Source organism: Thermobia domestica, chromosome 7 (genome assembly GCF_964235325.1).
Source record: "Thermobia domestica chromosome 7, izTheDome1.hap1.1, whole genome shotgun sequence".
NCBI classification, from domain to species: domain Eukaryota; kingdom Metazoa; phylum Arthropoda; class Insecta; order Zygentoma; family Lepismatidae; genus Thermobia; species Thermobia domestica.
In genome coordinates, this window is record NC_137460.1 from 16,539 (window position 1) to 35,897 (window position 19,359).

General features: G+C 35.2%; 1 protein-coding gene across 4 annotated transcripts; it reads left to right on the forward strand.

Annotated features, from left to right (window-relative positions):
* The first annotated feature begins 583 nt into the window (after positions 1-583).
* On the forward strand, positions 584-18,026 carry LOC145689820 (uncharacterized). 4 transcript variants are annotated; one of them, XM_081764031.1, is made up of 3 exons: positions 584-685; positions 3,012-3,563; positions 12,449-18,026. In XM_081764031.1, exons 2-3 carry the CDS (start codon positions 3,127-3,129, stop codon positions 13,665-13,667), a joined length of 1,656 nt encoding a protein of 551 aa, XP_081620157.1. In that variant the 5' UTR covers positions 584-685; positions 3,012-3,126; the 3' UTR covers positions 13,668-18,026. The 4 variants fall into 4 exon arrangements, with proteins under 4 accessions (XP_081620157.1, XP_081620154.1, XP_081620155.1 ...); XM_081764028.1 differs by having other exon boundaries at positions 594-1,352; XM_081764029.1 differs by having other exon boundaries at positions 594-897.
* The last annotated feature ends 1,333 nt before the right edge of the window (positions 18,027-19,359 follow it).

Consider the following 19,359-nt stretch of genomic DNA (forward strand, 5'->3'; position numbering starts at 1 on the left):
GTTTTATGGCGATCGAAATAATGGTGTAGGAGTCCATGAAGGACAAGCAGACAGATAAATAAGGTCCCCCAAAAAAGTCCTGGCTACGCCACTGAGGAGAGATGCACTATGCCCTATCAGAAACCTTCGCGGGAATATACTGAACAACTTACTAAAGTTTCATAGCGATCGGGTGGTTATAAGTGAGCCCCCTCCAAAAAAAATCCTGTCTACGCCACTGAGGATACATTTAGTATGCCAAAAATCCTTCCTGGGAACGTACTTAACAACTTCCCAAAGTTTCATGGTAATCAGATGAATGGTTTAGGAGTCCATAAAGAGCAAATAGACAGATACACACATACACGCATACTTTCATTTATATATAGGCTATATATAAAATAGCAGTAATGTCCGCCCTTCGTACATCTAGTTTAGAACCTCTCCCTTAAGACTTCGATTGTCCAGTACGAGAATAGATGCCACATCTAAACGAAACATTTCGCTAAGAACCTCTCGGTAAGAGCTTCTCGCTTAGAACCTCTCGTTAAGGAAATCCTCGAGAGATTCAAACAATCGAAACGTTTCGATTGTAACATCTTGCAATCGCGCATCTCTATTCTCAAGCGTCGTCAGACATTTTCTCCGTCATTTCTACCATAAAACAAGATGCAGATTGCTAATGAATATGAACACCAACAAAACAGTAAGGATCATCTGCACATCATCTACAGACTGAACTACGATCTATGAAATCTAGGTTATAATCCAAGATTGCTAACTTTCTACAAATATGAAAGAAAACATGAAAATTAATTTCAAACACGTCCTTGTATGTGAGTGGTCTCAGTATGTTCAGCCGCTTAGTATGTTAAGCACTCATATAATATGTCATTCGAGTAATTAACTGTAGCATTGGTGAGTGTAGAACATTTCTCCCTGAGATGGAAATAAATACTAAGAAAGAACTGTAACCCTACTTGAATCCTGTTGGATAAATTCTCCCGGGATATTTCTGAAAGGGGAGGAAAATAATATGCTATTATTTGTTAAGTATAGAAAATCGCTAAGGGGTGAACCAGTCAAATGTTGAAAAACTATAATTCGTTCACTAGTACCATAGAAGATTTGCGCTGAGGGACACGAAAATATCTCACTTTGTATAGATAAAGGCAACCACCCGAAGTAAATGTTGAAATATTACAATTGTTTTATGATTTACATGTAAATACACCTTACGCATGCAGTTCTTAAAACACAAACCTATCCATACTAAGTAGCTTGTAAAAACAAATACTATCTAACCCCGGCAGGGCAGGACGAAGCTTGTGGTCCATCCGGGATGTTTTGAGGCAGCGGGCGCGTCAGCAATGGTAGGTATATGCGTAAGTGAGGTTACTGAAAATAGATGTGTTTTGGCAATTAATAAATTTCAATAGCAGTTGCCATCATTTCCTACTGGCAACATTATTTGTTAACATAAAATACCGCTTCTGTACACTCTAAAGAAAATACACCGAAAGAAAAAGTAGCACCTAATAGAGTCCTCTTTCTTATACACTCACATATTTTTATCCGACGTAATGCACTTGTAATGATTTTTACACTAGCAGACCTGCACTTCCAAACCTAAAATACAGCTGTATTACTTTTTATTAAATCCTGTCGCTTGAGAAATTTGATTTTAAAATATTCTTTGGTGCAAAGTACCTAATTTTACCTGTAAATCTTCCAAATTGTGGTGTGCCAAAACTACACCACCAGCGAGAAAATGGCAGTTTTCTGCGTCCAAATAAGAAAGATTACCATTTACATCGTGAACTACATAATAATGTAAACAGCAATTTATTTGGGTAAAATAAATTTTGTTTTTAATGTTAGGCTAAAAAGAAAGGTAACATTATTACTATTCTCACCTTTTTATTTTACTTCCATTTTTAGATTAAATGAAATTTCTCGCTAGCATTTGTGCTGTTTGGTGTTTAGATTTGGTTGGTATTGATTTTGATTGTCTGATTATCAAAAAAGATTGTATAAAAAGAATAACATGTGTATCTATTTATTAAACTGTTTTAGTTAAGTAAAATATACCGTATGTTTATGCATCTAATATGTTTGTCCTTTCGCTAATTTAAGTTAGGTATGATGTACTATAAAAAGATTAAATGAGTATATACCCTATTACATCCCATATAAGAGCTCTCTAGATGTTCTGCGGTTAGCTTGTGCACCTTCTGCGCGAGATACTGATTTATTTCTGATAAGATGTAATGTTGATAGGATCCAGCATTAATCAGTAGGTCCTACACACTGAATATTTTTACCAAACTGACCCTTAACGCGAATATAACAAGAAATACCATAAGTTACTTTAATGAAGAGGTGACGAATACTGTAAACCACAAATACCAAAAAAAAGTAAGTTCATAAAATTAGAGCGTAGGACAATCAAAACAAAATGAGTTTAACTAGAAATTGCTAGCGCTATTGCATTTGAGTAAAGACAAAAGACCTCATAGAACAGCAGATTTGTTTTTAAAGTATTACAGTAAGTTTGGAAATGTTATCTATTTTTAATTGGAAAATTTGTAGAACATTGCTTTCCATATTTTTTTAATGTAATATTTTTCTGTCCTCGTGCAACACTGGATGTTGACAAATCGTAACTACCTAAAAATCAAAAAGAAAAATAGTACATCGATAAAATGAACTTATGTATTAAAAAACAACACTAGGCAAGAGAGGTAATATAGATCTATAATATACTCGTATGTAAAGTCGAAAAAAAAAATATAAATATCAGTATTTCGGTACAGTTCTGTATTTTCGGTATTATGGTAGATCGATATTTCAGTATTGCTAGTAGGAAAATTTCAGAAATATTAAAATAGTGATTTCAGTACCTTTCACACCCGTAGTCTGATCCTAAACGATTTCATTCAGCAACTGAATTTCACCTGAAGCAGTTTTTATCATTGTCTTCCTCTGGCCCACTCATATTTTTTTTTAAATATCTTTCTAATTGTTTTCAGATTTGTTTGCTTTGCTGAACACTAACTGCTGAAGGTTTCACTCTCTAACGTGGACAGCTTTTGTGTGAGCGAAGTTCCTTTTTATTGTTTCAACTTTGGTCGTAATAAAATTAAAATGAAAACAGAAAACGATCATATTAATGTTGAAATGAAACCAGAATTTGAGTCGTTTGAAGAATGTAATTATGTACTAAAAACTAGTGACACTAGTGATCACAAAGATCCCCTTAAAATACGTTTCGAATGTAAGAAACAAGAAAGTGCAACCGAACGAGAGAATATCGCTTCAGAAAGTAATAAGGATGGAACAATATCCGATTGGAAACTAACTTCGGAAGCAATATGTTTAATCAAGCGTTTATCAACAGATGAAGTAGTCGTAAATGCGAAACATTTTCACAGTAACATCGAGCCAAGATCCCCGGATTTTACACACAACACGGAAGAGTCAAGCACGCACATGTCTGCCACTATTGGAGAGAAGGACGATCAGGAAGAGGATGTTCAAGAAAATGATAATCGAGAAGCAGGTAACGATGCACAAGCCCTCAGGTACGTTTAAATTCGTTTTTTTTTTCTTCATGGGTATGGTGCGTACAAGTATATATTTTCAACATTTCAAGTACGTCGTTAACTATTCTTTTCTTCGTTTACTTTAAACTGAGTTAATTTTTATCGCAAACGTTTGGACACGTAAAGAATGCAACATAATGCTTAAGTTTGTATGAGGGAATACATTTTGGCAATGAAATAAGTATCCAAAAGTAATTACAATTTGCTGTAAACCTCGTATTGCTATAAGCGTTGGGTGTTAGACTTGAATACTGACACGCTTCTGACAAGGAAAGGACATCAACCTGTCAACGAGACATCCTAATCAAACTCAGTTCATTCGATAAACATAACAAAGATATTAATCCAATGTTCTCAGTATTGCTGCCAGAGTGAATGTTGTGCTGAGTTTTCGTTACGATGCAACGATAACATCTTCAGAGCTATGGCTTAGAGTGTGCTGCTAGTGCATTTTATATTGTAATCTTATAACGTTATCGTAATATAATTCTCAATCAACTCTCGTATTCAAAGAGAATTTATTGATTTATATATATGTGTGTGTGCATCCAACCACCTATTTTCCTCTTCGTACGACCAAATACGGACAAAAAATTGAACTCAGTTTAACATTCTCCTCCCTCCTACCCAAAGCTAAAATGCAGAGGTGGACTATACGTCATAATGTGCATTTTTTACAATAATTAGTTATTAAGTATATTATTATGTGTTTAAATATGATTAATATGTTCCCAATAAGATAATATTCAATTGATCAACTTTTACAAGCGAAGAAAGTGCTTAAAAACTAACTGTTGTGTAGGAACTATTTTTTTATTCTGCTAGGGTAAACATGTAACTTTAACCGTCTCAGAAAGTGGCTCATATTTTCAGAATATTGAAACCGCAAGTGCAAAATGTGGAAATAGATACCTCCAGTAAAATTTTTAAAAATAATAATAAGTGCATATACAAAGTAGAATGGTGGAATTATCAGCAACCAAAAGAAATAGAAGATATGTGAAGATGCCAAAGAACTACGAACCGTTTTCAGAAAAACAGAGTTGATATGTCCACATAAATGGACTTATCACTTTTGCTCACAGCATATCATGATTCCAAAACATATAACCTTTGTTTTTTGCCAATAACGTCGTTATTATGTATTTGCATTTAGAACCATTGCTCATAAATGAAAAAGGACTTCGGACATTATCCGTATCAGTCATAACCTCATTTTCGAAAAAAAAAAATTGGACATACCACCTTTGCCCATATATCCATCGATATATTTAATGTAGCGCAGTGCAAGGGTACATTTGTCCTCTGCAACCATCCGGTGCTTATTTTGCCTGTTGTACACCTCATGAGTTTCCTTCCAGACGCTATAGGAGAAGCTCGGAAATATAAATACACTTATTATGAGACTGTTAAAAACAAAAGTTCTAACCCTTCTTTTGCACTACGACTGGCTCTTCAGCAACGGTGGATACGCAACCAAGTCTCTCTTTATTAATCTGATAGCACCGGAACCTGGAGATCGTGATAGTGTAATGTTCCCTTATCGGAACATGAACCTCAATACCGTCATAGAATGGCTTATCCCAAACGGGAATACACGGTATTCGAACCACACACTGTCATAATCTTAAGGAATTGTTGTATTTCTTCTGGTTGTTGTTATTGGCCAACTCTTTCTGTATGCAGGTGTTCTTCAGTCGCTCTTATTGCTTCTCACGGTGGAACAAAGAACTTGTTGTTTTTCAATGCAACGCTTATCGTCTAGACAGAGTGCTTCGTAGCAGCAAACTTATTTTTTCTTTCCGTAAAAATAGTTTCCAACTTATAGTCTTCGTCACCATGACTGTTCCGCATATACTTTTTTCATAACAACATTTATTAAGATTGGGAATATTTTTGGACACGAAGTTGATATTGTGTGTGAATGATATTGTGTTTGCCGTGTTCTCACGCACTCATATTACGTCACCCTTCCTACCGTGAGAACAGCGTTCATGTCTTGCAGGAGTCGTAGGTGAAATGACTCATACTCACAATTACCATCGTTTGCTCCTTTCCACTGAACTGTTTTACGTATAACAGTAGTGTATAAAAATCCAATAATCATGGAAAGAATTTATTAGTTTAGACTGCCACACTTTTCTTAACTATTATTTCCAAGCTTCACTCTCACGGGACCAAATCAAATGTTGCCAATGTTCTCTATTATAACATCGACCTATTGGCATTGTGTATGAATGCAGAAAACTTTAACATTTTCTTTATTATTTGATATAATGCATTGTCAACCCTAGGTGTAGAAAACGGGTTGTTCCCAAGCGTCAGTAGAAGCGAGAGTTAGAAAAAGGGGAGTTCGTGGCAAGGAGTCATAGTAGGAAGAACATTGTGTCGCTACATTAATATATAGGGTGTGAAGCTAAAACGTCCTTTTGGAGTCAAGATACTTCATTGATCAGTGTTTTTCCAGTATTTTCCCCATTCCCCTTGTCATTATTACGCAGTGAAAGTCTCGTCTCAGTGCGAATAGTAAATTTATAGTGCAAGTGATATCTAAACAAGGGCTATGTTTCTAGTGTTCGTATATAGTGTGCGCATATCTACATTTACCATGCAGTGTTAAGAGTTTTATTCTTCATTTCGTTTATTCGATTGCCTCAGTGCAATTTCTTCTGTTTGAGCATTTAGCTCTGTAAAGTGAGAATTTTGTGTGTTGTTAATATATATATTTCTTATTCCGCTCCGTACCCACATATATTCATATTCAATAAATAGGAATTTACCTAAGTAAATATTATCGTCTTCATTCATGTCTGTGTGAATTCCTGCGAGCAGACGGCTTGCCAGTTGCGTATATGTATGCGTGTGCATACGCAAAAGTAAGTATAATACAACCTGAATCTCAAAAGCACCAACGTGGCTCATGTCAAATCACTTGTTACATTTCAATATTATCAATCAGCGCCTGAACAGAATATGAGCCTGGACCAGAATTGTTATCAGCTGTTTTCTTAGGGAGTTCTTCGGGAGCCAGCACCCAAGGGAAACGGTAGGTAGCATAGTCTTGGTAATTGATTAAGAGGTTTTTCCTACGTGTGAATAAACTGCAATATTTTCCTTGCCTGCCGTATTGTCTTCTTTTGTGGCGCAATTTCTGTTACTACATTTTCTCATGGCTGTCTTGATCTGTTTCGATGACTGTGAGTTAAATTTAAATACCGTTTTGATCTGACAGAATTCTATGCTTATCTACATCTGCTATTTGATGTTCTCTCTGTGCATTAGAGTATTTACCACCCCCATCTTCTGTGTAAGATGATGAAAACTGATATCATCGACGTAGAGATCACTGTGCGTGGGTGTCCTGTATATTGACTGGCCTAGACTTCTTTCTGGTTTCTTGAATACGAGCACATCCATTCTGAATTATATACAGTGCAACATTCAGTTCACAATGGAAGTAGAAATGGAAGGAAGATTCCCGTTCCTGCACGTACTCGTATTCAAGAAACCAGATGAAAGTCTAGGCCACCCAATCTACAGGAAACCTATGCCCACCGATTTCTATCTCGACGATACCGGTTTTCATCAACCTGCACACAAGATGTGTAGTTTCAATAATCTAATACACAGAGCACACCAAATGGCTGATGCAGATAATATAAGCATAGCACTCTCTCACCTGGAAAACGTATTTAAATCCAACGAATATTCGTCGGAACAGATCAAGACAGCCATGAGAAAATACAGTAACAGAAATTGCGCCACAAAAGAAAACAATACGGAGACAAGGAAAATATTGCAATTATTCCATAAGTGGGAAAAACCTCTAATCAACTAGCAAGGCTATTGAAGAAATTCAACATCAAGACTTAACACTGCCCCACACCGAAGATCAAGAGTTTTCTACCTAACCCAAAAGACCCATTGGGATTAAAGACACAGGGCATCCATAGGTTCACATGAGAATATAACTCCACTTACATAGGCGAAACGAGAAGGAATATTGAAGACCATGAAAGAACACCAGCGAAACATCAGACTGAAACAACCTGATAAATCTGCAATAACCGAACACCGCATACAATAAAATTAACTACTATGTGAAACCAAATTGAAGTTCTAAAGAAAAGCAAACAGTTCTAGGACAGGAAAATACATGAAGTTCTATTCATTCGTACACATAATGCCTCCATCAACAGAGACGAAGGTTATCATCTACCTGACATCTGGCTTCAGCTTCTTAGTACGAAAATAAACATCAACCAATCATAGAACAGTTTCCACCAGCAACACAAATGAAATTGACATTTACGTTGGTAAATGCATTATCTAAGCACGCTGTGCCTCTAGTCGGTTTAAGTTAACCGCTTGAAGATTATGTTGTCTGGATAGATTAAGTAACTCATGGACAGTTCGTTTCTCAGTTGTCACATCAAAATGTGTATTTTTAATCTCTCCCTATTACTACCTGATAATTATGCCAGTTACTGCCAATAACTGAGAAATGGTAATAACTTCTCCATTTTTTCTAAAAAAATATTATGATTACTATCAGGAGTTCTATAAACAGATAGGATTGTTAACTAGTACTGATGCATTGTACCCTATCCAATTGTTCTGTAGCCTAGGTCTGTATGTTTAATACTAATGAATTATGGATTTTCAATTGTTTAGTTTCTTCAATATTAATTCTAGTGTTAAAAGGATTTGTAAATAATTCTATACGCATTTTTGTCCATTAATGTTGCTCTGTTCTCCTTAATCTCATTCCTTTTGGCTGTACGGCAAATATTTTAACTAAGTGAACTTCTCTATATTATTATTATTACTAAAAGTAGTAGTAGTATTACTCACATTGCTATTTGTAATTATACTGGTCTTAAGGCGTTACCATGTACCTACTGTACACTTTTCATGCCACCAGAATAGTGTTTGACTTTTCTTGTGGTGACAAGTTTATAACTAGAGGAAAGAAAGAGCTTCAGCGCCTTGACTGGACTAAGGATTCATCCTACTTTATTTTGCTTCACAACAAAAAATTTCCAGTAGATTTTATGAACAAAACATCTCCTAGAGTATGACGTCATTACTTGATACTTTGACTCCCTTTCTGCTAAAAAAAACAATTCGCGCTTCGTTGTGTGTTATGGTACACTAAAGGACAAACTGTTGCAAAAATTTCAGATTTTTTTATTCTGGCCCATTAGAGATATTGGAGATTGAAAAATGCTAAATTGGCATAATTCCCCAACTTCTCTGTTTTTTTTAGGGCTTTGGGAGCAGCTACAGTTCTGTAAATTTTGGTGTATTATCTTCTGACCCTGTACTACATGCACAACCAAATTCAGACCTCCGTCAGTTGTTTCCTCTTCCCAGTCATGTTTTTAATGTCCAAAAATGTTGCTAGTGAAGACCCTGCTTCACCCCCTTCAAGTGGTTTTGGGCAAAAATATTAAGAAATCAAAGTTTTAGTTCTGCAGGAGTTAAAGACGTCCAGCAATTTTCAATTCGGTAAGACAAATACATGCTGAGATATTCAAAACAACTTTAACGCTTAAATCGAAAAAAAAAAAACTGGTGGCAGCCGCTGCGTCGCCATATTGCGTTTTAAAAAATAACTAATTGTGATTTCGAAGTACCCTGATTCTTTTAATTCTGATTAGATTCTATTCTGATTCTGATTAGATTCTTTTAATCTAGGATAAAGATTCTTTTAAAAATTAGATTTTTTAGAAACGATCAAGCGGCAATTTTTCTTTCATCTCTATCACATTGCATGGATTGGCCCAGGTGCGACCTCTGTAACAGAATGTCCAGAAAACTAATGCGCAACTTCAATTTCTGAATTTCACAGCTCTTTGAGACAATACAATGGGGAATAAGTTATCTATATTGCCCCAGATTCAAGATCTGCAGGTTCTAGATCTTATTTGTTACTGAAATGAAATTTGACAAGTTTCTGCAAGCATTTTCACGAAGTAAAGGGACTTTAATGAACTAATATAAATAAATTGTGTACTCTTTTCAGAAAGCATTGGTATAGACGTGGAAAGAAGTTATTTTTAAAGCACTATTTTAAATGTGTATTGCTTTTCTAGTTTCGTTGTTATAATGGTCTTCAAATATTGAGTATTTGTCAGAATATTCGGCATATAGTATGTAATATTTACCTTCCCAGTCGTCTGTTTAAAAAGTTATATACTACATGAAGTCTTAAAACTACATAGATATACTTAGTAAAGTCTTCTCCAGTGAAAATTGCAGTGTAGTAACTCGGGAATGATATACGTAATATGAGTATGAATTGCGCAGGAGATTTTTTTTTTTTTTTTTACATATTCTTCCCAAGCAGCAGAATTATCTACGTAATTGAAGAAGGGGAAAATACCGTTATTTAGATGATGGAAATACTTTGCCTTACAAGATGTCTAACGTCTTATCCCACGAGACCTTCTACAGTTTAACACGTTGTTTCATGTTAAAATATGGAAATAAATCTATATGTTATGTTTAAGATGCATGGATTCACAGGTGAACAACATTTTATGAAATCCTCATGAAAAGCTAGTTTACCTGAAATTTCTTGTATGCAAGCAAAACTGTGACTACTAAACTGGACATCTTATTAATTTTACAAAATATAGTAATTTTATATATATTAAGGAAACTACGCAAATTGCCGCTTCAATCTCTTAAAGCGTAGATCAGTTGCTCACTGGTTTGTAATAGATATTTTATATAGCATATTTCACCTGTCTAACAATCCAAGTGTTGTTACATATTATGGTGAATGAAACAAACTTCTTCGCTACTCACACTGTTGTGCAACATGAAGACGTTGAACCTCATTCAAATTATATAAGTGCACTCGGACCAATATTGAAGAAATAAAGAAAACTTTTGACTTGGTAGGTTCTGTGGTACTTGTCAAAGTGTAATGCGGAGGACTATTGGAGCAATAGTAAATTATGTCGTTTCACACTGCCAAGATAGGTATTGTCGCAAAACAGATTTGATTTTCTGTTCCGATTGTGGCATTTTCTCGACAACGAAACTGCTATTGATAATAGACTTCTTAAGTAGAAAAGATTCTAAATCTGTTAATTAGCAAATATCAATGTATATATCCTCGAGGAAGAAAGGTGTGCATGGTTTAATTCATTATCCCCTGACGAGGCCGACTATCATTCCATCAGCATGTATCATCGAACCGCTACAAATACGGAATGAATTTCTCTTAAGTTATGTAGTGATAGTGGTTATGCATGGTATTTGGTAGAAGTGTAAATCAAGAAGTCAGTTCCGAAGGGAGTGGTTGTGTCATTGATTACAGGACTTTTTGGTGAAGGACGTTCATTTTACGTAGACAATTATTTTATCATTATTGCTCTAAATATTTGTTGCGCGAAAACTCTCATCTCGTTGGGATCCTGTGAAATGAAAAAAAAAAAAAAAAACATTCGTAAGGAAGTGAAATATGCGAAGTTGAACAGAAGAGAGGCTAATGGTAAAATATCAGGTGGAGGGGTATCAGTTTTGAAATTGAAAGCCCAAAGAGATATCCTAATGATTTCCACTGCTAAATCTGCAGACGACTATGTCTTGAAAACTTTTAACCAAGAAACTTATCTTGGCCAAGAACTTAAACCTACTGCATTGCAAATTAGAACCACGAAAGGGATTTATACTTGAGACCAGATAGCCACATATAGTAGACTTGAAGAATATATACAAAGTGGTAAGGAAAATTGTTATTTAGGCAATTTGAGGTACGAGTCTTGGAATTGCTCAGTATCTTTATAATAGTAATACCTTGAAACAGAAAATGAGGATAAAGGAATTTCACCACGCCATAATAAAATCTTTATGTTGGGCATCAATCCAAGATAAATCAGATCTTACTGTACCAGCAAACAAGAAAGTAGTGAACATCAGCTAATTTTCACACCTGCACGTAGTCCTCCCACGAAAGTTCGAGAAAGTTGTACGAGGTGCTACAAAACGCACGCGAGAAGAGGTGGGTCAACACTATGACAGGAAATAGGTCACACAAGCTATCTGGGATGCGTGCAAAGGCAGTCCATGTATGTGCCTAGAATATTTCAATATCAAGCTCTAAAGTGGCCTAATCGCTGTGTAGACCTATCATATTTTGTGCGACAGGAAGTGATAATTTACATGTGGAGTGCAAATATGTATTACATATAGTATAATATTACTATCCATATGAAAATATATAGAGTAAACTTCGAACAAATGCGTAAAGATTTTACTTTTGATTATACATTTTCTTTACTTGTTGGTTGGCTTGTGTAGGTGAGGTTCAGTTTTATGATATCTAGTACATATGTCTGTAATAGATACTATACCAACTTTACCTAACCTACACAAACCAAAGTTTGAACAATATACCAAATGCGTATGGAAAATAAAAATGGTCATCTACAAATTGCGGAGTTCGGATGTATTAGCTAAATGTTTACAGATTTTATTTAGCAAAAACGTGATCACTGAACGGAAACTGACGGGAGAATTATTGCTGCAATATGTTTTTCTAGGTCCCTGACCGCCAGTAAGTTTGTTATATATATATATATATATATATATATATATATATATATATATATATATATATATATAAATAAGAAGAACGTTCCTTACGTATCAGATATGATAGATATGATACACGAAGCATAGACGGAACACGTCATTTGTATCACGTATGATACGCATGGCAATCCATGCTTTAAGATGCAATAACAAATATAACAGAAAGCAAGTATTTTATATGGAACTGTTTGCATATCATTAATGTTTCATATTTAACTCGATATCCATTAGCGTGTTTATTGAATTTGTTGCAGGTTACATAAACACACTGCTTGCAGGAAGGCATATATGTTTACTACACGAAAGGAAAAGAATTCTCATTCGGGTGAGAAATCTCATATTTGCAAGCAGCCTTACGCAGGGTTTCCTCAATCACATTTAGAAACAGATATGTTAAAACACAAGGTTGAAAAACCGCACACATTCCGAGAGTGTAAAAAGGAATCCAATGTACGCTCAAGTTTGGTCCGACCCACGTTAATACATACAGGTGAAAAACTTCTCATATGCCATGATTGTGGAAAGGGATTCTCTAATCGTTCAATTTTGGCTAGGCACATGCTAATACATACAGGTGAAAAGCTTCACACATGCCAGGAGTGTGGTAAAGGATTCAATCAACGATCCGATTTGGCTATGCACATGTTAATACATACAGGTGAAAAACCTTACACATGCCAAGAGTGTGGTAAACGACTTACACGAAGTTCATATTTGAAAAAAAACATGTTCTTACATACAGGTGAAAAGCCTCACACATGCCAAGATTGTGGGAAGGGATTCAGTAGTAGATTCCATTTGGCTAGGCACATGCTAATACATACAGATAAAAAACTCCATACATGCCAAGAGTGTGGCAAAGGATTCAATCAAAGTTCAGGTTTAAGTTCACACATGTTAGTACATACAGGTGAAAAGTCTTACACATGCCAAGATTGTGAAAAGAGATTTTATCAACGATCATATTTGGCTAGACACATGATAATACATAGAGATGTAAAACCTCATATATGCAACGTATGTGGAAAGGACTTCAACCAAAGATCAAATTTAGATGTACACATGTTAACACATACAAGTGAAAAGCCCCACACATGCGAAGATTGTAAGAAGGGATTCAATCAACGATCCCATTTGGCTAGGCACATGCTGATACATACTGGTGAAAAGCCGCACACATGCGAAGAGTGTGGAAAAAAGTTCACTCGACGATCCCCTTTGGCTAGGCACATGCTAATACATATTGGTGAAAAGCCTCACACATGCCAAGAGTGTGGAAAGAAGTTCACTCGACGATCCCATTTGGCTAGGCACATGCTGATACATACTGGTGAAAAGCCTCACACATGCCAAGAGTGTGGAAAGAAGTTCACTCGACGATCCCATTTGGCTAAGCACATGCTAATACATGCTAATAAAAACTTCACACATGCCAAGAGTGTGGCAAAAGATTTACACGAAGTTCGTATTTGAAAAAACACATGTTAATATATATAGGTCAAAAACCTCACAAATCAAAGTATGTGGCAAGAAATTCAATCTAAGTTCCCCTTTGGCTAGACACATGCTAATACTACATACAAGCGAAAAACTTCACACATGCCACGAAGTTTGTATTTGAATAAACATAATACAGGCAGGTTAAAAACCTCAAACATGCAAATTGCGTGGCAAGAAATTCAATCAAATTTCAAGTTTAGCTGTACGCATGTGACTACATACAGGTGAAAAAACTCACACATACTTGGGTGTGTTAAGGCTTTTAGTAAAATATATTTTGCTAGACTCATGTTAATACATACTGGTGTAAATGCAGAGACACACTAAGATTGTGGAAACGCGTTTGTTCCAATTTCACATTTGGACACACACGTGTTAAGACAGAGGTGCAAAAGACACATACAAAGAGTGTGGAAGAGACTTTTTTCAGATTTAATAACATTTTGATCCCGAGCATTATATAATCTAAGATCACATTTGCATCACGTCTTTGTGTTACCAGGTGAAAAAGTCAAACTTGCCAAGAGTGTGATAAATACTTTACTCTAACTTTGAGTGTTATCACTCCGATGGAACTTTCGTTCGTGTTCGAGAGAAAATTTTGTTGAAATTCAAGTTTTGAAAGTCAGATGTTTATTTATACAGTTAAGAAAAAACACAGGACCTAAGAGTGTTGGCTGTAAGGGATGTTCAGATGCAAAATATACAATGTGGTTAAATATTCGGTTTAAAGTCAATTCAGGTGAGACAACTGAAGACTTTTTTTCGTCGCAAGATTGTGCGAGAGCATTTAGTTGAAGTTAGCAGCACAGATTGGAAGCGTATCGGGTAAAGTGTTGAAGACGGTATATTCAAAAGTAATTTCTCCAACATACACAGTGTGTGAGGGTATGATGTATGAGTGTATATAGGCGTGCAAAACATGAAGCTAAGAACCTTCATACAAGCGAAGAGTGTAAAAAACGACTAAGTTCAGAACTAAATTTAGCAATACGTGTTAACAGATAAGAGTGACACATATAACTTGTATGTAGAGTACAGAAAGAAGGTAAAAATGTCTCTGACGTGTAAGGAATGCAGAAAAAATCTATTGAAAAGTTGTCACAATACATCCTCACATATAAAAGAAGGGTATTTTAAAGAATAAAATTACAAAGGTAGTTAAGTAAGCATATGTTCAGACATGTATACGAAAAACTTCACGTCTTAATGTCGAAAAAGAATTAGGTTCAAAATTCAAGACTTTCAAAAGACTTCTTTAAAACCAAACGCAAAATTAGTATTTTATAATAAAGTAAGTTTCAGTAAGCATTGCATTAAATTAGTTTGTGCATTCATATACGAAACTACATATATATCTTATATATGGAAGTACTGTTTTCCTAAAGTAGATTAATACCTTGTAAACGCCGTGTTTCTTGATTTAAAACGCAAGCAGGTACTAATCCATGTAAAATTTTCCGTTCTTACTATTGTGTTTTTTGAAAAATATACGTATGACAGTTTAAAACTGATAAGAAAAAACATACATAAGTGATTCTTATTTAAGTTTCCTGTTAAACGTGACAAGCTTAATAACGAAAGACACTGCCGTAGCCGGGAAAAAAGTTGATCTGATTGCTGCTTCCGATCTCAACGAAAGTCAATGGGCATTAAGCCCATGAATTCACTATATGATGATCGCTATATTTGGTACCTGAGCCATGGTCAGTCTCTGTTTTAAATATCATTTTTACTCTTTACTACCTTGCTCTTGTTACATATAGTTAATTATAGAGCCTCTTATCTTTGTTTGGCATGACTATACATCGTTGCTTGCGCATATATACATCGTTTGTTGGCCTTTTGCTTCAAACGCCATACTTCTGACTCTTTCAGGCTATGTGTAAAGGTATCTATATAATGCTTTGCTATATATTGTCGGGAGGACTACACATACATTTGAATTCGGTAGCCAGATCAGAGTTTGGTTGCCATTTCATCTCGTAGTTGTAATTTATGCCATTTGCGACGAATTCGATACATAGTAGTAGGTGTTTTGGGCTTAAATTAACTAGGCGTCAGACTATCATTTCCAGTCGCCATTCTTCGAGCTCTGTACACATATATATTTTTTCTTGGGATTTCAAGCCCTCTCGTAATAAAGTTTCGGTTACGCCAGTGAAGTCAGATTCTCTGCTCATGGACTTGCTATAATATGCAGTATTATTTCGGCTTTAGATTAAGGATACATTTGGAATGTAGCTATCATATTTCTGGGAATGAAATCGAGAATAGACCACCGCTTTAACAATCTGATTTTATTAACAATTAACTACACTAGCATATAATTACAATTATAAGTTTATCGGCTTACGGATTTTCAGTTTCCATTCCAAGAAACAGTATTAGCGGCGGAATAGCATAGTCAATAAGAGTTATCACTTTGCCTAGGAACTGAAGGAATCAAGTTCCAATCCTTCTACGGGTGGTATTCTTTTGTAAATTCACCTTCGTTTCGTTGTGGCTGTGAGACCTAGCAGCTTTAAACGCAATAGTTTCGACATTCTATTAATGTAAAGGTGCCATAGAAAAATTATGTTTGTTTATGTTTAAAGGATACAATAGTTATGTGCATTTCGCCGATGTATCACACAGCGAGCTTTTATTAACCAGAATAGAATACACAGTTTGCTCAAAGCAGGCAACGGGATATAAGAAACTCAATAAAATAGTTGTCAGAGTATTACGGTTTCTCAAGAATGTTTCATAAAACGAAATATATTGAGGTTCAATTGTTCTCCCAACCAAGCTACTCTTGAACAGGAAGCTAAACACTCTGCATAAAATTGAAAATTAACATTAAGAACTTATGAAATTAAACATCTAAAAAAGCTCAAATTCATCCATTGCTTGTTGAAAATTTCAGCACTTGTTTTGAAAATTATAAGTTGTGTAGCTGAAGGTTCTTTGCTTTTCTCGCAATGACTCGCTTTGGATTTTGGTATGTTTCAATACAATTTTAACAGTGTGAACTTAGCATAAAAATATTTAATGGAACCGGAATAGTAATGTCCGTATTTTAAAGGAATTCCAGATTACAGATATCACAATTCTCTAAAATGTAACGTAGGTCCGTTTCTACAACAAAATTCAATTTATTTTTTAAACTAGAAAATATTCTAATAGAGCAAATCCAATGGCGGACACTAAGTGATAATTTATGTGTGAAAATGGCATCATATATTTTCAAGATTTTAATTTTTTTTTATTGAAGTATCATGAAGAAATTTGTGCTATTTATATAAAAAATAGATTATTAGAAAGTGAGAATCAAAATATGTTTTAGAAGCTTCCATTTTGAAAATTTCAATGCCTAGAATGTTACAACAGGCAAAAAACGTAGAAAATTATATGATATTGTAAAATGATGAGCCATACGCGTGTAGAGAATCATGACATCGCCAATGACTTAAATTTCCATCACAAAACAGTGGTAACCATTTGAAGAAAACTAGCTACGAAGAAGCTCGATGTTTGTTTGCCGTATAATCTTCCTAAAAACATTTACTAGATCGGATTTCTCTCTATGAAATTCTACTGATACAACGAACTCGAGGCATTTCTGAAGTGGTTATTCACAAGCAATAAAAAGTGGATAACCTACAACAACAATGTCAAGAAGATCGTTATAGTAGTGAGGAGAAGGCCCGCAGTCACTTCATTCAGTTCTAACATTCTTTTACATTATTGGTCTTCCGTATTGTTTAAGTGCTATTCTTGTATTTCTTTTCCAATATTAGGCAGATATTCAAGCTTGAAATAAATGGAGTCATTTTATTTATAGGATACTATACCACTTATTGGATTCCGTTAGATAAAATACCAAAAAACAATTGTGTAAAAAGAGTGCTACAAGTTGTAAATTAACTTTGTTTCTGGATAAGAACAACAGTTTGTTAAGAAGGGCAATTACTATTTACCTATTTACTTACGCTCTCCGTAGCTGTATACAATAATTAGTATTCGGTAACTTATAATCTGTATAACTAGTGGTAAAATTTTCTTTGTATTCGTTTTCCTTTGAATTCTTTATAACAACTCTATTAATAAATAATTTCTTTATTATCTTAGGTAACTATGCCTATAATTATCCTCTAATTTCCATGCATGAGAAAGGAACACTTTTTGCTGTAAGCGGTTGTGGATGAATTTAATATATACATGTGTTTAAGAATAACGTATTACTTAATCATTTTTCGCACACATCAGAGTATGTACTTTAAACATTGACACGTACGAATTGTAATGTTATTTATTTTGTGCTAACTCTACATTGATTTTCAAATGATATATTCATACGTATTTAATGGAATAGGATTCCAATATATTTCTGGATGCCAATGCCAATGTCCGAAGTAAATCACTCTCAAATATGCTCGTGGAAAACTTTTTTTCTATGTTCTTAATTAGCGCTATTCAATACACTACTTTAAAAAAATCATATATGGTATGTACGTATTAATTATCCTACGTTATATTTGATTCCTTGTCTAATTTCACACTCCTTCCTATTTCTCTGTCGTATTAGTGGTATTCTAACACTACAGACATAATATTTCATCTTCGGGTTGGTCCATCCCCAGTAGCATAATTAATGGGCCGATGTCGATCAACATGGTATTTGTTGTTGGGATCGATGTTGCTGTCGATGTGGATCGATGTAGAATGGCAAACATTTTGCCGACATTGGCCAAGATCGGCAAATCTATGTCGATAAACATCAGCGTCCATGTTGACCTATGTGGGTCCCATGATTATTCCAGATCAATGTTGGCCCTATATTAATCCATGTCGCCCCATCTAGATCTGCCTTTTATCAACATCATCGATCTTGATCCCTGGTTGAACAATATCGGCCTATGCGAGATCAATGTCGGCCCATCTAGATCTGTTCCATAACCACATCGTCGTTCTAGCTCATATGGTTAACCGATGTAGCTCTATATTTTCCTTGTAAAAAGAAGGGAGCTATTCAAATGTATTTGAATCGCCCAGTACTTTTCACAAGGAACACACAATAGGCGATATTTCTGATCGCCCAGCTTGTATACACAATTGCGAAACGTACGAGCTCAGCCTATTTCTTTTCACACTAAACGATTAAATAAAGTTTTATTCAAATCTGAGTGCGGATGTGTTCATTTCTAGGGCATGTTGTAGATGTGGGCTGGACCCATATAGAGACATCGGTTAACCAAGGAAGCTAGAATGGCAATGTGGGTTTGGAGAAGATCTGGGTGGGAGATCCCACCCACATCGGTAAACCAGATGTGACCATATAGTTTTTTTCAGATTTAACACCAGATGGATATATCACTACATCACATTTGAATAGGGACATGTACTGCATCTCTGGCGCACGATACATGGTTCATCCACCGATTTGGATTCAAGTTATTTTTTCTGATGAAAATAAGAGAAAATGACATCAGATACATCTGACATTTTTTCAAAATGTCACTGGTGCAAGTAGTTTTGCCGCACTTCTAACTATGGCGGATCCAAGAGGGCGGTTGGGCATTTAGCGTGTTTCAGAGATGCAGTATTTAGAATAAGCAAACCAGTATATAATAAAAACACTTTCAGATTGAATCAATCTCATTTTATTTTTTAAAAATAATTA

What these genes read in the sequence shown, in the direction of transcription:
- LOC145689820 (XM_081764031.1), top strand. Translation starts at nt 3,127, where the DNA reads ATGAAAACAGAAAACGATCATATTAATGTTGAAATGAAACCAGAATTT. An exon ending in AACGATGCACAAGCCCTCAG is followed by an intron (nt 3,564 to 12,448) that starts GTACGTTTAAAT and finishes AATTTGTTGCAG; the next exon opens with GTTACATAAACACACTGCTT.